Here is a 23,756-nt window from a genome sequence, read left to right as displayed (position 1 = left end):
AAATTCTGCTCACAGAGTTTGATATCATCTATGTGACGAGGACGGCCATGAAAGCCCAGGCGCTGGCGGACCATTTGGCAGAGAATCCCGTTGATGAAAAATACGAGCCCTTAAGAACGTATTTTCCTGACGAAGAGGTGATGCATACGAATGAGTTGGAATTACCTGAGGAACCGGGTTGGAAGCTTTTCTTCGATGGAGCTGCAAACGCAAAAGGGGTTGGAATAGGAGCAGTACTCATTTCTGAAACAGGACGGCATTATCCTGTTACGGCTCAACTACGCTTCTATTGCACCAACAATATGGCCGAGTATGAGGCTTGCATTCTGGGTCTGCGCTTGGCTGCTGACATGGATGTCCAAGACGTCTTGGTCTTGGGAGACTCGGACCTCTTGGTACATCAAATTCAGGGTGAATGGGAAACACGAGATCTAAAGCTCATACCATACCGACAATGCTTGCATGATCTGAGCAAGCAATTTCGATCGGTGAAGTTCAAACACATCCCGAGAGTTCACAATGAGGTTGCGGATGCCTTGGCCACCTTAGCATCAATGCTGCACCACCCTGACAAAATGTATGTTGATCCTCTACACATCCAGGTCCGTGATCAGCACGCCTACTGCAATGCCATAGAAGAAGAAGCAGATGGCGAACCCTGGTTTCATGATATCAAGGAATACCTCAGAATGGGGATATATCCAGAACATGCCTCTAGAGACCAAAAAAGAGCCCTTCGGCATTTGTCGAATGGTTTCTTCCTCAGTGGAGGAGTATTGTACAAAAGAACCCCGGATTTGGGATTGTTGAGATGCATAGATGCCAGTCAAGCAACGACAGTTATGGCAGAGGTACATGCTGGAGTTTGTGGGCCACACATGAGCGGATATATATTGGCAAGAAAGATCCTTCGAACAGGGTGTTATTGGCTCACCATGGAACACGACTGTATCACTTTTGTGAGGAAATGCCATCAGTGCCAGATACATGGAGATTTGATTCATTCTCCGCCAACAGAGTTACATACGATGTCAGCACCCTGGCCGTTTGTGGCATGGGGCATGGATGTCATTGGGCCCATCGAGCCGGCAGCATCCAACGGTCATAGGTTCATTCTAGTGACCATTGATTACTTCACCAAATGGGTTGAGGCTAAAACCTTCAAATCAGTAACCAAGAAGGCAGTGGTGGACTTTGTTCACTCCCATATCATCTGCAGATTTGGGATCCCAAAAGTGATCATCACGGATAACGGTGCGAATCTTAATAGCAGCTTGATGAGAGAGGTATGCCAACAATTCAAGATTACACACCGCAATTCCACCCCATATCGTCCCAAGGCGAATGGAGCAGTCGAAGCAGCCAATAAGAATATCAAGAAGATACTGCGAAAAATGGTGGAAGGGTCCAGACAATGGCACGAGAGATTACCCTTTGCTTTGTTGGGTTACCGCACTACCGTCCGAACTTCCATAGGCACAACTCCTTATTTGTTGGTGTACGGAACTGAGGCCGTAATACCAGCGGAAGTCGAAATTCCGTCCCTCCGAATTGTCGCTGAAGCCGGGATTAATGATGATGAATGGGTCAAAGCTCGATTGGAACAGTTGAGCCTGATAGATGAGAAAAGATTGGCAGCAGTGTGCCATGGTCAGCTGTACCAGAAGAGAATGGCAAGAACATATAATAAGAAGGTGCGCCCCAGGAAGTTTGAAGTAGGGCAGCAGGTATTGAAGAAGATCCTCCCACATCAGGTCGAGGCAAAAGGCAAATTCGCCCCAAATTGGCAAGGGCCTTATATCGTGACCAGAGTATTGTCCAACGGTGCTTTGTGTTTGACAGATGTCGAGGGGAGATGTGTCGACATGGCTATCAATTCAGATGCAGTCAAGAGATATTATGCATAATTTCTTTAATTATGGCAATTGTTGGTTTATTTGTTTGTATTTGGCATTTATTGGATAATGAGATGACGGAGGCAATTCTTTCTTCTATCCAAACACTTTTAACCCTTGCTTCCCCCTTTGAGCCTAAGTAATTCTTTTATACCCCTCTTTTGGAATCACTAATGGAAAAGACATGAAAAAAAAATGAAAAAAAAGAAAGAAAAAGAAAAGAAAAAGAAAATGAAAAAAAAAAAGAAGATAAAATCACAAGAAATACAAAACAGTGGGAACTACGTTTGACTTGATTCCTCGAAGAGGATACGTAGGCGCCTCACGGCTCGGTCATAGTATGCATCATATTGAACATAGGATGCATAATGTACATAGTGTGCATAATAGGCACAGTATGTGTAACGCACATAGCGCAACATAAGTGAAAAAATAAATTCCCCAAGCAAGAAAACTGGGGCAGAGGTTATGTTTTAAGTTCCAACAAAGGTTTGATTCCAAAAGTTGTAGCACATCACTCATCAAATTGTTTTCAGTTTTATAGCCTTTCTTTAACCCCACACCAAAACCAACATCAACATCCAAAAGACCTCCCGATCAATGTTCAAGAGATGTCGAGTCAGGCAAATAAGGCCGAGAATAATACACCAATCCCCAGTAAAGAAGAGGATCGTAAGACTGGGAATGAATTGGTGGTCAAAGGAATCTCCAGAAGAGAGGGTCGTATCTACAACACCCCGACTCCTCGAAAGAAATAAAATGAGAGAGTCTTATCGGTGAAAACCTGCACAGGCACCGAGAGGCGATGTAACATGAGGGATATGAAATGAGAGAGTCTTATTGGTGAAAACCTTCACAGGCACCATAAGGCGTCGGGAGATGAGAGAAAAGAGAGAGTCTCATTAGTGAAAACCCCTCGAAGGGCACTATGAGGCGGCAAGACAGATCAACAAAAAGCGACCACATCTGCAAAGAAATGGACAATCATTTATCATCCCCAGCAAGTCAGACCATCGGGCAAGTCGATTGATACAAATAGACTGGGTCGGGAATCTATGGTGCACGTCATGATCACGGGGACCAGTCATATCCTCCAGATAAGTTCTTTTGAGTTTCTTCTCCCACCAAAATATCGGTTCGGAAAGATTTTCTCCTTTTTCCACCTTTTACTTCCTTTTCCTAAAAATTGTCTTGAAAGGATTTTTCAAAGCTTACTACCAGAAACCGGAGGGGAATTCATCCAATGCAGGATAGTACAAACAGTCTTAAAAGCCGATCCCAGGCAATGCAGTGATCGTGCCCGGCAATTTTGGAGGAAGTAAGCTCCTAAAGGGAGTGGTGTCGGGAGTTAAAAGCAGACTCCCACAGCATGTGCTTAAAGAGAAAGCAGAAAAGGGGATTAATTGAAATCCAATCCCCAGCAGGCTAGAGACCCCCAGCAGGCAACTCTGCCCACTAATCAATTATGGGGACTTAAAGCAAGAAAAAGAGAAGAAAAGAAAAATCATCCGCCCGAAAGGCACCCTCTACCACCACGATGAAAACTAATTAAATCCTTTTGTCTGCTGCAGGAAAACAAAGGATTGATGATGGCAGCAAGATGCAACGCCAGGGAAGTCACCAAAACCGGGGCAGAAAATTTTCTACCGATTGTCAAATTTTCTCGGAAGAACGGGGAAACAATTTCAAATACATTTAAGTTCTAGGTCGCCCACCAGTAAAATGCGGGAATACATTTAAGTTCTAGGTCGCCCACCAGTAAAATGCGGGAATACATTTAAGTTCTAGGTCGCCCACCAGTAAAATGCGGGAATACATTTAAGTTCTAGGTCGCCCACCAGTAAAATGCGGGAATACATTTAAGTTCTAGGTCGCCCACCAGTATAATGCGGGAATACATTTAAGTTCTAGGTCGCCCACCAGTAAAATGCGGGAATACATTTAAGTTCTAGGTCGCCCACCAGTATAATGCGGGAATACGTTTAAGTTCTAGGTCGCCCACCAGTATAATGCGGGAATACATTTAAGTTCTAGGTCGCCCACCAGTATAATGCGGGAATACATTTAAGTTCTAGGTCGCCCACCAGTATAATACGGGAATACATTTAAGTTCTAGGTCGCCCACCAGTATAATGCGGGAATACATTTAAGTTCTAGGTCGCCCACCAGTAAAATGCGGGAATACTTTTAAGTTCTAGGTCGCCCACCAGTATAATGCGGGAATACATTTAAGTTCTAGGTCGCCCACCAGTATAATGCGGGAATACATTTAAGTTCTAGGTCGCCCACCAGTATAATGCGGGAATACATTTAAGTTCTAGGTCGCCCACCAGTAAAATGCGGGAATACATTTAAGTTCTAGGTCGCCCACCAGTATAATGCGGGAATACATTTAAGTTCTAGGTCGCCCACCAGTATAATGCGGGAATACATTTAAGTTCTAGGTCGCCCACCAGTATAATGCGGGAATACATTTAAGTTCTAGGTCGCCCAATAGGAGACCCGCCTGTAGAACGGAGTTTGTTGTATGACAAAGAAAAGAAGTAATCAGGCGTCCGCCTGGAGAATAAGGACAAAAGAGAAGAAGAAATCAGGCGTCCACCTGGAGAATAAGAACAAAGAAAAATAGAAATCAGGCGTCCACCTGGAGAATAAGGACAAAAGAGAAGAAGAAATCAGGCGTCCACCTGGAGAACAAGGACAAAGAAAAATAGAAATCAGGCGTCCACCGGGAGAATAAGGACAAAGGAAGGAAGAAATCAGGCATCCACATGGAGAACAAGGATAAAAGAAATAGAAATCAGGCACCCACCTGGAGAATAAGGGAATACAATTGAAGTGTTGAAGTCAACAGCACGCTCATATGAGAAAGGAGTACACTTAGAATCAATAAAGCAGAGGAATACAACAGGAATCCCCAGCAGGAAGCAATAAAAATCCCCAGCATTCACAAAAGGCTGGTCAAAAACCACAAGAAAACAAGAGGAGAAAATAGGGGAAAAGAACCCGAGGTACGGAAGCGGAGAACAGATGTGGTCCGCTCAAGAACTAGCACCTACAACTAGCAGTATCAAGGTTCAAATCTGAAGTCTGTATGAAGCACCATTCAAGACTCAAGACCAAGTTTCAGAAGACTTACAGATAGGAATCCCTGTAACTAGTAGCTGATAGGCTTAGTTAGTCTTTTTCAGTCTTCATTTTTGTTGTAACGACAGGACCGCGGACCGGAACCTCAACGGAACGGCACCTCGATCGGCTCTTCACCTCGGTACACTTCACTATCTCTCTCATTTCGAACTACACGTGGCCTGATTCCTGTATAACCAAGGATATGTAGGCAGCTCAGATACCAGGGCTCGGTCACATTCCCTCCCTTTCCTTAAGTGTAGTCCGTCCAAGTAATGGTCGGGTCAAAAACACGTCTAGTCGTTCTTTGTCGGAAAACTCTTCGTGTTTCCAGTCAAAGAGGGGCAGCTGTAAGCACGTGATTTTTGACCCTCCCCGAGATTTTTCACATTTTTAGCGTGAATATGTGAAATTGGGTCTAATATAGCCATTTTAACTATTTTTACTTTATTTCGTTGCAAAAAGAAAAAATCACAAAAAATACATATATAAATTTTAGTTTATGCATTTCTCATAAACGTGGAAAAAATACAAAAATTGTACTTTATTTTGGTACTTTATATAAATTCGAAAATTACAAAAAAAAATATATAGTTCTATTAATGTTTGTAGTCATTATAATTTTGAAAAATACAAAAATATTACTTCATATTTTTGTCTTTATTAAAGAGCGAAAATCACAAAAAAAAATAGTTTTATTAATATTCTATAGTCATTTTAACTTTGAAAAAATACAAAAAAAAACATTACTTCATATTTTATCTTAATATTTAAAAAAACGAAAATTACAAAAATAGTTTTATTAATATTTTGTAGCTATTTTAAATCTTGAAAAAATATTTAAAAAAATATATAGTTATGTTTGAATACTAGTCTTATTTTTGGTAGTTATTTTGCTTACATAGGACTAGTTAAGCAACGTTTTCCTATTTCTCGGGTCCGGGCAAAAGAATAATATTCGGGTTCAAACTACCCGGTTTTAGGCCTAATTTCGGACCTAGCCCATAATAAACCGTGTCCAGGACACATGGGGAACCCCACCGCGCGTGGGGAACATAAGCCTCGAACCCCACCACGCGTGGGGCTCATTTTTCTGGGCAGAGACTATACAAATACACGGACAAAACTTTGAAAGAGGGGATTTTGGGGACTTTTGAAAAAAAAGAAAAAAAAATTGAAAAACTGGACTGTAGCCTCGTCTTCTTCTTTCTGAAAGAAAACAAAAACAAAACCTACTGTAAAAGAAGCTCCCACCATCACTTCCCCTGCGTCAAAAACCCACGACGACCCTCCTTCTCGCAGCGTCCAAACCCAAAGACCTCCCTGTCACTTCCCCCACGCTCGACCCCTCCGGTAAACCACCCAGTCGCACCACCACACCCCTCGTCGCCAAAAACCACCACCCACAACGCCATAACCACCATCCAAACGACCACTCCTCCAGTCCGTCGACCTCCATAACCTGCTGCCCATTTCCGTCGACCACGACCACTCCTCCAGTCCGTCGACCTCCATAACCTGCTGCCCAGTTCCGTCGACCACGACCACTCCTCTATTGCCGCCGCTTCTACTCCCTACGTCCAAACGACCACCTGCTCCGACGACACCATCTCCCTCGTCGTCTCGCAACCAGTCCGTCGACCACTGCCCGACGACCAAACAACCAGCAAACGCCCACCTCCATTAACGCCGGCACCCTCACGTCCAAAACCTTCAACCAACCCACCTGCTCGTCGAACCCCTTCTTCCTCACATCCCAACGTCCCTTCTGTTGCAGCTTCATGCACCAGTTGCTGCGTCGGAGATACAGCAGCAACCAACAATCTTGGGGCGTCGACAGTTGTGGGGTCCAAGCTCTCCGTCGAGGTCGTCTTTGGTTCGTCGAGGTGTTTGTCCGAGGTTTCGTCGTTGTTCCGCGTCCAGTGAGGTCTTGCTTGAATTCCGTCGGGGTCGTGTTCGTCGTCCTGAGTTTGCCGAGGTTCAAAGGTTAGTAAACCTCAAGTATTAGATAAGGAAATGTTACGTTAAATGTTCGAAGATGCAATATAGAAATTGGTATGATAATTTTCTGCTTATGTTTTCATCGTATGCATTTTTGCTCATTTTGCGTTATGTGATTCTTGTTTATTTGATGCCATTTAATTAAGTTTGACTAGTTGTTCTATGACACAAGTTCGACGTTAATCTGTTCGTCCTTTCCTTTGCTTAGGTCATTCGGACAAAATTATTATTAGTACATGCTCTTGCTACGCCCGAAACACTCGTTCACTAAACTCATTTTATTAATTTTTGACAAGTTATGAGATTTTAGTTGTAAAAAAGCCGTAAGGTTTAGTATCGTTAAAGGCGTAAAAATGGCATCCTTTTAAAAATATAAAAATAAAAATAAATAATAAAAAAAAACGAGACAAGCTTCGCCAAAAAATAAAAATGTACAGATTGCGGAGCCCTCATAAAAATATATGCATTAAATACTTAGATTCCGGGTCGGGCCGTTTAGCAAATTTCGCGGCCCTACCAAAAAAATAATAATGCGCTAGTTGCTTTAGGCGCGCCTTTAATAATGTTAACTCCCTAAACTCGGGTGCACATTTATGTGACCCAAATCCAAATCTCAACGAAATCGAAATGTGTCTTTAATCACGGGTACATTGACTGTGACGTGGTATGAGATGCATTTCCATGACGTTGCAAATTCCTTTTAAAAAATAAGAATTAGATGAGCCTCGCCGAATAAAAACACAAATTGCGGGGCCCTCAGTAAATACTTGTTTAAAATTACTTAGAATTCAGGAGGGTCGTTTAGCGAATTTCACGGCCTCCGCAAAATAATAACGCGATAGTCTCTTTAGGCGCGTGTTTAATAATTTACTTTCTTAAGCTCGGGTGTGCATTTCATGCGACCCAAAGCCAAATCTCAAAACATCAAATAAAATGCGTTCCGGATTGTGGGTGCATTTCATGTGACGCAGTCCAAAGACGTGTTTTAAGCGATGTTCACATTCTTGTAAAAACAATAATAATAAAGCGGTTAAAAGTTAAAATTTGCACATAAGTTCATACTTGTATAAAATCAGATAATCAAGCCGAATATAACAATTGAGCGACCGTGCTAGAACCACGGAACTCGGGAATGCCTAACACCTTCTCCCGGGTTAACAGAATTCCTTATCCGGATTTCTGGTACGCAGACTATAATATAGAGTCATTATTTTCCTCGATTCGGGATTAAAATTGGTGACTTGGGACACCCTAAATCTCCCAAGTGGCGACTCTGAAATAATTAAACCAATCCCGTTTCGATTGTCCTTTAATTGGAAAAAACTCCATGCGCCCGTCGGGTGCGGAAAAAGGAGGTGTGACAGGGCCTCCTCAACTGAGGGTTTAGGGGGCGGGCCGATTGGCCTATCCAGAGGCTCAAACTGGGATCCTTCTCTTATGTATTCGCAAGATGCATCCAAATTTGCAATATCTCCTCAACCTCTTCTTCAAGTTCCAAGTGATTGAACAACATCAATGCCTTTCTAGTGCATCTTCTTTAAACACACTTGGCTCTACGGCTGGTTCATTTATCTCCACCACAGAAATCATGGCCAGGTCCTCGTAATGACGAGGCAACTGAATAACTCGATATACATTGAAAACTGCTTCTTCATTGTCCACCCTCAGGATCATCTTACCTTCTCGGACTTTGATAATTACATCTCCAGTGGCCAAAAGAGGTCTTCCCAAGATGATAGGAACTAACTCATCAGCCTCTTAATCCAGTATGATAAAATCTGCAAGGAAAATAAACTTCCCAATATGCAGCAAAACATCCTCAATCACCCCTTCATGATAAACATAAGATCTATCAGCTAACTGTAGCATCATCGTGGTGGGTCTTGGAGCTCCTAAGCCCAATTGTTTGAACACTAATAACGGCATCATATTGATACTTGCACCCAAATCACACAAGGCTCTACCCATATCAATTTCACCAATCCTCACGGGGATGGTAAAACTACCCGGATCCTTAAGCTTTTGTGGAAGTTTATGTTGAATCCTGGAAGTGCACTCCTCAGTAAGTGCGACGGTCTCAAACTCAGTTAACCTCATCTTAAATTGCCACTATATCCTTAATATACTTTACATATTTTGGTACCTCACGGAGCATGTCCAACAAAGGGATGTTCAAGTGTATCTGCTTCAGTATATCTAGAAATTTGTAAAACATGTGGTCATCATTCTTCTTTCTCAATCTTTGAGGAAAAAGGGGTGGCATCCTCTCTGATATGTGCTCAGACTCTGTTTTGTTTCTCTCATTTACCTCTATAGGTTTTAACACTCTTTCTTCTTCGAGCCCAGACTGCTCCTTTTTCTTCTTGGGCAATTCTATCAACTCTCTCCCATTTCTCAACGTCACTGCATTGACTTGAGGAATTTTCTCTGTATCACTTGGGAGAGCTCCAACAGGTCTAATATTTTGATTGTTAGCCATTTGCCCAAACTGCCTTTCTAGATTTCTGAACTCTGTGCGCAATTGTTGATTATCAGCCATAACTTTCTGATTGTCTATCAAGAGCTTTTTCATCATGTCAGTCAAACTCTCCTCTGCTTGCTGTGGAGGTTGAGGTGGATGATTGTAATTCGCTTGAGGCCTGATATCCTGATTTTCACCCCAAGAGAAGTTAGGATGATTCCTCCAGTTTGGATTGTATGTGTTACCATACTGAGCATTTTGATTCATCGGCCCTCTAGCTTGTTTCCCCACATAGTAGATGGAATCAGGATTCACGGGGCATATGTCACTTGTATGACCTTCACCACATAACTCGCAGCAAGTAGACATCTGTTGCACTTGCTGCATTTGTTGTTCTTGGTGCATTGTCATTTTATTCATCTAATTTGCTAATCTCACTATATCTGCCCTCATGGCTAAGAAATCATCAAGCTCAATTACACATATTGCTTTTTGTTTAAGTGCTCTTCGTGGTTCCCCATCTCCTTGCCAATTATTATCATTAGCAGTGAAATTATTTAGCTGGATCTGGATTTCATTATACGGTCTTGCCATGCAACTACCCCCACATGCTGAGTCAAGATTCATCTTTGATGCCTCGTCCAACCCATCAACGAAAGTGTGACCCAATACCTCATCAGACTGACAATGATGTGGGCAGTCTCTGAGTAGCTTCTTGTATCTTTCCCAAGCTTTACGAAGAGTCTTATCATCTCGTTGTTGAAACCCAAGAATCTGGCTTCTCGACGACTTTGTCTTCTTAGTAGGAAAAAACTTGATTAAGAATTTCCTTGCAATATCATCCCAAGTGTTGATTGATTTCACGGGCTCCTTTTGTAACCATTCCTTAGCTTCCCCCAACAATGAAAAGGTAAACGATGTCAGCCTAACATAGTCCTTGGAAACGTTCGGATAATTATAAGTGTCCATAATTTTCAGGAAGTTCTGAATGTGCCTCTGCGGATCTTCATGAGAGACCCACATACTGCCCTATGAACTGAATTAGCTTTACCATGTACTGTTTGAGTTTAAAGTGGCCCATGATATCAGGCTTCACAATAGCCTGAGTCATATTAGCAAGATTGGGCCTTGCAGCTTCTATCACTAGATGCTCTTCATTGCCTACCATCTCTATTGGTTGTGGTTGAACTACGATGTCCAACTCTCTTTCAATTATACTTCTAGCTTCGACTTCCCTCCCCAGTCTGTGAAGTGTTCGTTCGATTTCAGGATCAAGAGGAAGGAGATTATTTGCGCTTCTACTCCTCCACATTCAAGAAAAGAGCATGCGTTATCTCAAATAAAGCAACTAAAAATTTAAAACTTGAACAAATAACGAATAAAAGTTTAACTTAAATAAACAATCAATAACTAAGTCCCCGGAAACGACACCAATTACTTATTGGGACCAAATACATACGCAAGTATACGTGGTCGTCAAGTAATGTGACTCGAAATTCGGATGTCGAACCCACAAAGACTTAGATTGATCGTTAACTAAGCAAACTAAAATCAATTAATTATCGAAGATAATCAAGAGTGATGTTCTTCTATTAATCTACTATTGCAGAAATTAAACAAATAACAACTAATTTAACAAGAATGCAAATGGGTATGATAAGACTTTAATTCATAGGAGATGAAGATTCCAGAGTTGTGGTTGGTTTAACAATCCTATTAAGTTCAATAATTATACTCATTAATCCGAATTATCTATGGTTGCTAGTTGACCAGATCGTTTATATGAATAGCATAATCCCACAATATTATATGTCTATCCATAATATATCAACCCTATATTCCTATGGTATTGAATCTATCATGAACGAATATAATACGACATTCAACTAAGCAAGATTGTTAGGTATATTCCTATCCTAACCGCAAAATCTTTCCCCGAGCCACGGGTTCAGAAACAAGCTCTCTTTAATTCTACTCTAATCTAAACACGGCTTTCCCAAGCGTAGCATAGATAATAGGGTAAATTGGTAGCTACAACAATTCACAAGTTAAAACTAGAATTAAAAAAACAACCACAAGATGATAATCCGAATTAACAGAGATTTAATTAATAAACGTTAATAATCATGTCAACCACAACCCTAGAAACTAGAGTGCTTAGCCACTCATGTTTGTAACAACAATTATTCAAGTATTTCGCATAAACAAATTACATAGAAAAGATTAAGGAATGAAGAACTCAATGAATTTCTCCTCCAAAGAATGCTACAAACGTCTTCTCCCTTCCAAAATAATCTCCCTAGGTCTAAGATGTTCAAAAGTCTAAAAATAACGTTTTTACATGTATTTATACCAACTAGGGTCGGGCCCAGACGAAAATACCTTTTCCTACGAGAAATAAGATTCCGTCTCTGTAAAAATTGCATAGGCGCGCCGCATGGGGCAACGCTCCACGCGGTGTGGTAGTGGGGTTTATCAGGAACCTAGCAATTTCGAGGCAAGAGCAAAATAGGCAGCCACGACACGCCACATGCTGCCCCACGCGCTGCGGATGTGGAATTTGAAAAATGTAAAACAAGAAAGTTGTAGCCCTTTTAAATATTTTTCTAACGATATATTGTGGAGCCCAAATGGATTTCTGAGCAAAAAGTTATGTGCATTTTACTGGACAATGCACAGTATGCTTATTCGATTCTTCGTTTCGTTCTTAAAGTGCACTTTTATCCGTTGATCCCCGAGAACAATCCCAACTTAGTCCTTGGGCTTTTACTCAGATTTCAAAGCTCCAGAATAGCTTGAATTCATTCCATAACATCTACATAGATCGGAATCACTCCTACAAGGCGTAAAACACACATTTAGTGCAAAACACTAGTAATTAAAACTTAAACTCAATTAAAGTGCAACAAATTAGAGTGCGATAAGTGACTAAAATACATAATTATAGCTAATCATCAGATTTATAGGTTATTTAGTGCTCATCGTTCAGGTTAGCTTTTGGTATTAGTGGTTTCAATTAAAAGTTTACAAGTCCGTTATTAATTACACCCTGCTATAGACTTAGAAACTTTAAGAATTCACTTCATTTTAATATCCATTCACTGATTTCTTATATAAATTCAACATTTGTAAATCAAAACTATGTTCATATCCTTTAGTTTTTATTGAGGTGGAGATGAGGTCCTGCCCCTACAATAAGAAAAGGAAAGTCATTGATGCTTGTATTATGGTAGATTGACTATATCACATTTTCTTGGGGTGCGATCTTTTCTTGGTTCCTATGTGAATGCGGAATACTTTATGCACCGAGTTAATTTTTTTTTAAAAAAGCAAATGAGTTCGGTGAAAATCGAATGTTAACATTGCTGAAATAAAGTAAGAGTTCCATTACATATTGGTATGAATCTTTTCTATTTATTTCAATGAAACTTAGGTTTATGTAGCACCAATAAAATATTCAAATGTTTATTTGCGTGGTCCACTATCCATTTGTTGTTTACGAAGTGCCATGATCAAGAACACTGTTTCTTCATCACAGAATATTCAAATATTTAAGTGCTAGTATTATCTTTCAGCATTTTATACAACTTCTAAATTTGAGAATCAGTTAAACTTTCGGAAACCTTCATACTCATTTGATATCACCAATGTGGTCTATCTGAGTCACGTATACATCTTTATTTTCTCAGCCAAACTTAATTGGAGAGAACCTATTTGTAAAATCAAAATATAAAGAAGTACACACACAAAAAAGCTAGAGATTCAGCATAAAGTATATATAAATTAAAAATAATTCTAGTTATACAATATAATTTTTCAATAAAGGAGCATCAATTGGATAAAAGAGGACTCCGTCACTAGCGCTACATTGTTAGCATTTCTTAAAATAAGTTTCTTAAATGCTCAGCTGCCACCAGTCTTAGAAGAATATCATGCAAAAGAGTACTGGCGGAGACTAGAACAAAAAATCTGGACTAAAGAAAATTTAATTATTACCCTATTCTATTTGATGTGATTTGCCTACTAAACTTGTCACTAAGGAGCTAGAAAAATATGCAGAAAATCAACGTTGGAGAGATAAAGAGAAAGAAGCTGCAAAAGTTACGCACCAGACTTTTGCATAGAGAAATGTCTAGTGCTTTTTCAGCCATAGGAGAATTTCCTTTACTTGATGGTTAGTGAAAGTATATGCTTCGGAAAGAGGGTGTTAACTTGTGGAATTAATTAAATTACGCTCAACGGGCGCGCATATAAAATTTTTGTCAACCCTAAAATTATCTAGAGCCTATGTTGGATATTTCCTGTCTTAAGTATAAATTGGAATTTCTTACATTAACAAGAATATTTGCTAAACAACTCTAAACTAAGAAATGGACTTTGCAAATATATATGTGCAAGTCGAGAGTGTTATTTTATGTGTTAAATCTTGTTAAATTGTTCATATGCATCAATTGGAACCTGTCTATTTCAGGAGATGTATTCGATTCCCTGAACATTGAAAAGGATCGTTTCCCTAAGCTGGATCAACCAATAGAAAACACCCACGTGGACTCCTGCAAGAATTGTCAGCCAACCACACTGGTTTTCGCTTTCGTATCACAACTGTTTGTGTAAATTCCAAGTAAACAGACTCATTGCCTTCCCATTTGCCAATTGCGCCGGCGCCTGTCTTTTTGTCCCCCATACCCACCCCTTCTACGTTATCCTATCTTCCCTTATACCCCAGATCTTAACATATCTGCTTATTTCCATTTTTGGTATTCTCACATTATTTTAATGGCAATATGGCATAGTCTCAATTATTAATTCCCATAAGATAAGAAAATGTGTCCACTTGACTACGTGACTGTATACCGGCAAAATGGGGATAACGCACGTTCCGATTTCTTGGTGGATCAAACGAACTAAGAGCATAAATATATGAGATCGAAACCAAAGTTGGAAACCCTTTATATCGAGGCCCGCCATCGGACTTGATAAAACGACGCACCCCGGCTCGGGACGAGTTCTGAGACTTCGGAAAACACAGTGAACGATTGAGGGCGACTAATAGAGGGCTGTGATATCCGCAACCAACCATATATCACGGCGTGGATCTCGCTCGATGACGGTTACGGATCAATAATTAACAAGAGAGGAAGATTTTTACCCTTTTTATACTTATACTAGGGTGAAATTCTCCTACTATATAAAAGGGGAGTTTTTTCTTTGATATGACACATTGTAACACACATACCAAAGCAATACATATTCATTTTCCTGCTTTCCAGCTATAACAAAGTTCTTACTTTACTGTTGTTCTTTATTCACGATTGACATCGAACCAAGGGTCCGATCGAGGGCAAACCTACTATTCAACCTAAATTCGAGTCGGGCCGTAATATTACAATTAGTTTGATCATTTATTTAATCTTTAACTTGTTTATCTAATATTCTTGATTAGTTGTGTTGAATCAATCCATGTATCCTTCAAACCACGTATAAGTTCAATTGTTATCTATTTTAAGGATAAACAGTTTGGCACCCACCGTGGGGCTAAGGATAATAGTGGTTATTTGATACAATTCTCCATAATACACTCTATTTTATACTTGTTCTTTAAAGCCTTAATATCAGATCAGTTAAAAATATCAAACTTTCAGTCTGCCTACTTGAACGTTGACGCTGAGTCGGGCCATCATGGCGAAAACAATAATCTAGTGCCTAGCAACGAGGTACCTCCTTCAGTTGCCGATCCGGTCGATGCTAACTCACAAGTGGGTTATCTTTTTGGGTTAATTTCACGGCTCTCATAGGTAATCGAAAGAGCTTGTCGAGTTATCAATTGACTCAATTTAGAGGAATAGTCGAGAGACGTTCTTCGTAGGATCATTCATTCAACGTAATCTTGCATACATTCACATCATGTAGCATTAGGTTGTTTAATGGAACACTCATTCATTCAGAAGAAGAATTTGAATTCTTAAGATAGCTTAATCATCTGTTGAAATCGAAAGAGTCAATTGAACTTAAGAGTGAACTGAGCATAGAGTTATACCCCGAATAATAGTTTAGTGCATATCTTGTCAAAGGCCTTATTTCTCTCATTGATATTCAATCGTTGCTACTTAGCTACCCAGTTTCCATTATTCCCTCGTAATTGATAATCCTTGTTTTTACTCGTAGTTTGTTGATAACACAGAATAAAAGGGTTATTTTCCTGAATAGTATTAAGCTGGAGATTTATTTGAACATTATTTAAACCAATCCATGTGGAGATGATTAAACTACTATACTATCTTTGACTAACGAGCCTAAGTTTTATATACCGGTTTTGCACTCGTCATGTATCGTAATCGTATTGTATTGCATTGTATAGTATCATTTTGATGTATATAATATTTGGATGAATTGTATTGTTTATCGTTGTTTCATGATGTCGTGTGCCAACAATATAAAGAATATACTTGCTATATTACAAAGAAACAATAAGGTAACATGTAGAATTATTATATAAAAAGATAGAATAAAATAGGATTATTTAATAGGAGTAATAAAGAAGGACAAATGAGGGGGGGGGGGAATAACGATGCAATCACATTAAATCGGTCGTTACATAAAATTATACTTTTCATCGTTACGTAATGATTATTTTAACAATATGATATAATAAAATTTAAATAACAATTACAAAAAATATTATATTTAAAGTATAACAATACGACACATACCATAGGCAACAACCATCCAAATAAGTTTTAAAGAGTCAATTTGTGATAAGAGTTATAGAGTGCAAATAAGGAGTATATATTTTGTGAGATCTAAGATCTGTGTCCACTTGACAAGATAGAGCGTCGGGTTTTGAGCTACATGCACCCTTTCCATATTTGGTAGTACTCCGTATTATTTTTATTACTTTTAATGGCATATTAATTCCCCAAGTATGATGAACGTCTATAGGCCACTTGACAAGATGACATTTTTACTTTGTTTAAATTTTGGGTTTTGAGCAATAAATCCATCATTTTCTTTTATCCTCTGAGACCCACCACCCACTACTTTCTTCTCTGTTCTCCTTCTTGAGCTGTTGTGGTGGTGGTGGGGTGTAAGTATTTTTTTCTCTGCAAAACAAAATGGGAGGTTCTTGCAGTGAACGCCTTGATTTTGGCAAAATGGGTTATGGGTAATCTCTCTTTTTGTTATACAATTTGCATAACTCATGTTTATTTTGTAAATATTTCAACTTTAGACTTGTTGGTCTTTATCTTTGTTTCTGTTTATCAGAAGGTGGGATGATTTGATATTCCTGTGTTTACCCCATAAAGATTGCTGCTTTCTTTCTTTTCTTGAACTGTTTGATTACTGGAATTTATGTTTTGAGGTGATCTGATTTATAACTATGTGTGTGTCAGTGTGTCTAACTCTTTCAGATGCTGAAGTAAAAGTTGATTTAATGGGTAACTTGAATCTTTATTTTGTGTAAATTTATCTGTACGTGAATCGGATGGAGATTGTTTACCCTGAAATCGGATAACAATTAAATTTGTATGCGGTTTTAAGAATATGTGGATTGATTCGACTCAAATAATCAAGAATATTAGATAAACGAGTTAAAGACAAAATCAATTATCAAACCAGTTGTAATGTTACGTCCTAGTCTGAGCCTAGGTTGAACAATAGTTTGCCCTCGATCGGACCCTTAGTTCGAACCCAATCGTTAATAAATTTAATTGTTATCCGATTTAAGGGTAAACAGAGACATTCTTAGTGTGCATTTTATCTTTGTGTTTCAAGATTGAAACTTCATCTCTCGCTGTTTCAATTTATGTAAAACTATTTCCTTAGTAGTTGTTACAAAAAGAATGACACATTTTTATATTTGAAAAATGATTTAACTTTGAATTTCTCATTTTACCATTAATATGAGAAGCTTTTATACAATGATATGCTAATGTTATAACATGTTTAAAACCACAAGTTTTAGAAGTCTAGCCATAGAGATGATATGGCATCTTATGTTTAAGATCACAAGTTTTTAAAGTCTTTCTTTTTTCTTCTTCCTAAAACTACATGCGAGTCAAACTACGTCATATAATTAGAATGAAGGGAGTAAGTGTTTGATTGAGGTTCCTAATATTGAGTTGCACTAATATTTGTTTCCATCTTAGTATACGGATCTTCAATCTCGAGTTTTAGCCTTTATATTTTTTTCTTACAGTCCTAATTGTTCTTACTAACTGATTTTGGATTTGTGATAGATGCAAGCACTATAGGAGAAGATGTAAAATTAGAGCCCCTTGCTGCAATGAGGTCTTTGACTGCCGCCATTGTCACAATGAAGCCACTGTAACTTTGATTCACCAATCTGTTGAACTTACTTGATGTTTGACTAATACATTCTCCGTCTCATGGAAGTTAATCATGTTTTCTCCGTGTTTGTTTCAATAGAGCATGTTGCGTATTATTTTTGATCGGCATGAACTAGTTCGACAGGATGTCACACAGGTTGTATCTCTGCTATTTCCATTGCGAGTTATTCATCTGTTGCACTTAATTATTGAAGAATTCTAATGATATGAGGTATGTTTTCTTTGGGTGCTTCAGGTCATCTGCTCGGTCTGTGATACAGAACAGCCAGTACGTGTCTTTTTGACTTGAATTCATGCCTCTTTCTCTGTTTCGTATTACTGGAGTTGATGCTAAAATGTCTTTTTCTATTTCAATCCAGGTTGCTCGTGTTTGTACAAATTGTGGTGTCAATATGGGAGAATATTTTTGTGAAGTGTGCAAATTCTATGATGATGATGTAATGTACTCTGCCTTCTATTAAAATGCAACTAACTCTTTTACTTTTAAATAAGGCAGTCCCATAATTATTTTGGGCTTTAGACCCTTTTAGACATTAATTTCCAAGGTACTTATTTCCGACTCCCCTGTTACAGATAGACAAAGGGCAGTTCCATTGTGATGATTGTGGAATCTGCAGGTTAGTGTACAACATATCGCAGTGCATTTGTTACTTTTTGGTGGTAAAAGTATCTTCTGCTTTGGAAGTTCCCGGTCTGACATGTATTCTTTGCACAGAGTTGGTGGTCGCGAGAACTTCTTTCATTGCAAGAAGTGTGGTACATACGCATCACAATTTCCTATCATTATGATTCGAGGCTTTGTAGAAAATTCTGTTTTCTTTTTCTCATATGTTTCTTTAATATGTTTTGTGATTCTTTACCTTGGAAGTATACATGCTGAAATGTACCATGGTTAATGTTAAGATTTTATTTACACCGTAGAGGCATAAATGTTGTTGTAAGTGATTCTGCCTGGATATTACTGTAATACAAATTACATTTATATATCTCTTCAATTTTATTTGTTTTTTTTCCCTTCAAACAATGGAATGTAGGAGTGTCCTCAATGTTTCCAGAGTTCTGGTTGTGCAACTATGTTTTGATGCTTTATTTAAGTGTGCTTATTGAAAATACCAGTTGTGACCAAGCTTTTGCTTTCTTATATCTACTGTCTAATTAATTGATTGGATAATGCAAATAGAGAATCTACAGTTCTTACTGTTTAAAGCTTTTCAATTTCATTTCTGTTGCTCATTTAGAGAAGTTGCAAATTGTATGGTGATATCGCTGTCTTCTTTGTGATTTTGTGTTGCATACAGTGGGCACTCACATAATGTTGTGGCTTCTTCATTCCTGTTGTTTGGTACATTTGCTTCTTCACCTACTTATCGCTTTCACTCTACAGGCTCTTGTTATTCAGTTAGTCTGCGTAATAACCACTCGTGCGTGGAGAACTCCATGCGGCATCATTGTCCCATTTGTTATGAGGTATGTTACGTAATTGCTGTGGATCCTGCCTTTAAATGTTCTTGTCATTCATAATGCTCTAATTCTTTTATTGCAGTTTCTCTTTGATTCTCTGAAAGACACTAGTGTAATGAAATGTGGGCACACAATGCACGCTGAGTGCTACCACGAGATGATAAAGCGTGACAAGTAATCACTTTGTATTTATCTATTTATGCTGTCTTTTGAGTCTCCATTGGGTGGAAGGAGAAGTTGTACATTTACTGACTTCCATTTTTCTTAACTCAGATACTGCTGCCCAATATGTTCTAGATCAATTATTGACATGTCCAAAGCTTGGAAAAGAATGGATGAGGAGGTAGGTTAAAATTTTAATCTTCGCGAAATTGGTCCACGTCCAATTTCATCAGAGTGCATCTTATCATAGGAATTGCTTGCATGCTTAGTGAACTTTTTCACAGCTGATTTCTGTTTTAAGCATATTCTAGAACTTCTTCTGTTTTTAAAGAGTCGGACCTCAGAACAGGTAGAGCATTACCACTTGCAAGTTTAACTATATGATCCAAGTCCCATTTCTTGAATCTTGATCGGTCCCAAACACTTGGGATTGTCCAATTTCTTGAGGATGCATAATCTTTTCACCAAAAATTGTGTGTATGCATAATGACTTGAGAACAGGTTAAGCATTGGTACATAGATATTTGGAGGACTATAAGACCTTTTTGCTCCCCTTTTTTCAATAAATATATGTCAAGTCCACATCTGAATTCACAAATCTGCTGGCAGTTTTAAGGTTTTGGTTATGATTCCTTTACTTCTTAAGTTGGTCATGCTGTATGCTTAATTCTTTTGCAATGTCAGTTTAAGGACTCTGGAAAATGAAAGGACTTATGGCATGGCTTTGTTTGTTTAATTTTTGGTTGGTGGGGTCGGCGGTCAGGTGTTAAGGTTTCTCTAATCTATATTTCCAAGAGTGCCGCTTATCTTGCTAGCTGTACTCTGTCCTGCCTTAAAAGTAAAGTTTCTTCTTTTCAGATTGAAGAGACAATCATGCCCGAAGATCTCAGATATAAGAAGGTACTTCCTTTTTCTTGACCCCATATTTTTGACATGTAGTTGTTTTGGCTTTTAATTACTGAGGGCCCCCAAATCGGGTTCGGTGTTTAATGTTCCATAGTGCCGTAATGCATGTAAAAGTCCATGCTATTCAGTAGAGGAGTTAGCTCTTCGACAACGAGTATGGCTGAACCCAGTAGCTTTGGTCCAAACTCTTGTTTATTAAAATCTATTGAACATGTACAAATTATTAATTAAGAACCGAGAACTAGAATCTTGAACCCATAAGCTTCAAATCCTGGCTCTGCCACTGATGCTATTGGTCTTCATTTACATGATGAACTACCTATGGTTTCTCTTAACTCACTAACTTGTTTACTTGCAGGTTTGGATTCTGTGTAATGACTGTAATGACACAACTGAAGTATTCTTCCACATCATCGGGCAAAAATGCAGACACTGTCAATCATACAACACTCGTATGATTTCACCTCCTGTTCTTCCCCAATAACAACTATCTAATCCGGAAAAAAAATGATTGTTTGAGCTGTGGAACCAAGTGCTGTGGTCTCATCTTCCTTATCACTAATTGTTTTGTGCCATTTCTGTATGATTCATCGCCATTGCAATATCATAACTCAACTTCACTTGCAAGCATTTGTGACATGATTCTTTCTCCAAAGATGTGAGAGTAAAACCCAACTGATTTGATTCTGGACTATGTATACCATGTACACATACATTGCTATAACATTTCAAGGGACTGCTTTTGACCTTCAAATATGAAAATGTTACACATTTTAATATTTGTGTGTTAATACTGTGGATCTGATTCATCAGGTTGGTATTCCTACTGCAATATGGACGTCTTTTTTTTTCGCTGAAGAAATATGGATGTTGATATCTTGTCATTCCAGTCTAAATCAATTGAATCTGCTCAAAATGTGAACAATCAAAAGGACAATCATTTTCTGCTACCCAATTTATATTTCATTCTTGGGTACTATGGGCTCAAGAAGAGTACCAACTTAAACTGCAACCTTGTAAGTACTCCAGAAGTATCTGAAGTAAAAAAAAAAAAAAAAAAAAAATTGGGGGCAGTCCGGTGCACAAAGTATCTTGCATTCATGCAGGGTCCGGGGAAGGACTGCACCCCAAGGGAGTGTGATGTAGGCAGCGTATCCTAATGCAAGCATCAGTGACTGAGGTCACACAGAAACAACTTGACCGTTCCTCCAAAGCTCCCCTTCCAGAAGTATCTGAAAGTATAGTAAAATTTTGCAAGATTTTGAAAAACTTTCCAACTTAATGATTTGGTAACATCTGAATTCTATGGTATTAGAGTTATGGTTACCAAGCTCACTAGTTCCAATTGGCAGTTCTCTTAGCAATAAGATCACGTCGAGTTGACTCTTAAATTAATCATTTAGAGTATAAATTTTACATAATATGAGCTTCTACATGCAGAGATTATATGGCTTGCTGTGAAACTAGGGAAGGAAAAGAAATATTTTTGTTTTCAGATAAGAAAAAAAACATCCACATTTTTAATCTCTTGACAAGTTGATTTCTATTTTCGTCTTCATTTCTCCAACAAAAAAACAAAGACAAAATTTGATTTTCTCACTTTTTATTTTCTCTTACCTTACCTAGTTTAATCCAATTATAACCTAAGGTAAAGTAAGTTGCTTGACTCTAATCCTAGTGCTGAAATCACATCTCTAAGGTTTCTTGAAAATGATAAAAATGCACCACATTTAGGAAAGACGATAACCTTAGGTTATAAATTTCTTATAAAGCAGTCTTTCCATTTGATACGAAGGATAAGAGAAAGGAGTACCACTGCACTCATTAATATTTCGTGACAATATTGATATGCACTTTACATACGTATACACTCGTCACTATTTCGTGACAATATTGATATGCACTTTACATACATATGTATGTATACATGCGTATTGTACATGTATATACGTTACATATGTACATGCATATACACTACATGCATTACACACACATGATGTTGGGCAAGCAAGTGGTAATAAAAAATTTAAGCTTGATCTTTGTTCTCTTTTTAATTTTCAAAGGTTGATCTAGCTGAGTTGGTTACTGGTTTCTCACTAAATATCAAAATGTAGTCAATTTGCACACGATCTCCTTAATAAGATCCTTAATTTCTCCACAAAGATGGTAAATTTGTTGATTTACACATTCCTACTCTGATACTTAGACTTTATTATGTAATCTTATCATGCTTCTGTTTTTGGTAAGTTGTTATGACTTCTCCATAAAATACCACAAGGTGCATTTGTATAAAAACAAACACCAATTAAGTTCTTTCCTTTTCCTTTTTGGTAGGCCTAACTACTAGCAATGAGATCACTTCATTGCTTCCTCTGTCTATAAAACATCTAAAACTAAAGTAATTTTACACAAAGAAGAAAAGAGAGAAGAAAAACTTGAGAGCTTTTTTCCAATGGAGATAATACAAGATACTAATACTACATCTCTTAAGGTTCTAATGGTTCCATGGTTAGCTAATGGCCAGTGGCGGACCCAGGATTTTTATCAAGCGGGTTCAAAAAAAAACATTAGAGGTCATATGTGAATAACTAGTTTCAAACTCAGGACCATGTGTAAAATTTGAACCCCTTTACCAACAGGCTAGACATTTTACTTGTTTCAAGTGGGTTCAAAAAAAAACATTAGAGGTCATATGTGAATAACTAGTTTCAAACTCAGGACCATGTGTAAAATTTGAACCCCTTTACCAACAGGCTAGGCATTTTACTTGTTTCAAGTGGGTTCAAAATTATATTTATACCTTTACTTGTCTGAAAACAGCAAAAATATACCTATATATACAGTGTTATTTTTCGATGAAGCGGGTTCATATGAACCCACTTGACTCCACGTGGGTCCGCCCCTTCTCATGGCCATGTAATTCCTTATTTAGAACTAGCCAAGAAACTCTCCAAAACCAATCTTTTCTTCATATACTTTTGTTCAACACCTATTATTCTCAATTCTATCAATCAAGAAAATCTACCAAAAAACATCCAACTAATAGAATTCCCTTTACCATCATCAACACAACTTCCTAGCTATAACCACACCACCAATGGCCTACCAAAAAACCTCCTCTCAACATTAATCCAAACTTTTGGAGAAGCTAGTTCAACCTTTGGCAAAATTCTTGATTCCCTCAATCCTGACTTGCTTATTTTTGATGGTTTTCAACCATGGGCACCACAACTTGCTTCTTCAAGAAATATTCCTGCTATTCATTTCCTCATAGTTGGCTCGGCTTCTATATCTTTCCTCTATCACCATTATTTGTATGTTGGCACAAGAAACTTTCCATTCTCAGGAATTTTCCTTAAGGATTATGAGGCAAAACAACTCCAACTCGCCGCGAAA

The 23,756-nt window shown here is 38.4% G+C and overlaps 2 protein-coding genes across 2 annotated transcripts; one reads left to right on the top strand and one right to left on the bottom strand.

The window, feature by feature from the left end:
* Positions 1 to 8,780: 8,780 nt before the first annotated feature.
* Positions 8,781 to 9,119, bottom strand: LOC138869783 (uncharacterized). Its single transcript, XM_070147452.1, has one exon. It carries the CDS (start codon positions 9,117 to 9,119, stop codon positions 8,781 to 8,783), a length of 339 nt encoding a protein of 112 aa, XP_070003553.1.
* A 7,283-nt stretch (positions 9,120 to 16,402) lies between these two features.
* Positions 16,403 to 21,139, top strand: LOC104249263 (E3 ubiquitin-protein ligase MIEL1-like). Its single transcript, XM_009805650.2, has 12 exons — positions 16,403 to 16,645; positions 17,721 to 17,808; positions 17,911 to 17,967; positions 18,067 to 18,099; positions 18,191 to 18,268; positions 18,405 to 18,448; positions 18,547 to 18,587; positions 19,216 to 19,298; positions 19,375 to 19,466; positions 19,566 to 19,635; positions 20,313 to 20,354; positions 20,719 to 21,139. Exons 1-12 carry the CDS (start codon positions 16,596 to 16,598, stop codon positions 20,842 to 20,844), a joined length of 804 nt encoding a protein of 267 aa, XP_009803952.1. The 5' UTR covers positions 16,403 to 16,595; the 3' UTR covers positions 20,845 to 21,139.
* Positions 21,140 to 23,756: the final 2,617 nt, after the last annotated feature.

This window comes from Nicotiana sylvestris, chromosome 1 (genome assembly GCF_000393655.2).
Source record: "Nicotiana sylvestris chromosome 1, ASM39365v2, whole genome shotgun sequence".
NCBI classification, from domain to species: Eukaryota; Viridiplantae; Streptophyta; class Magnoliopsida; order Solanales; family Solanaceae; genus Nicotiana; species Nicotiana sylvestris.
The sequence above is the reverse complement of the archived record's forward strand: the minus strand, read 5'-3'. Positions and strand labels throughout refer to the sequence as shown.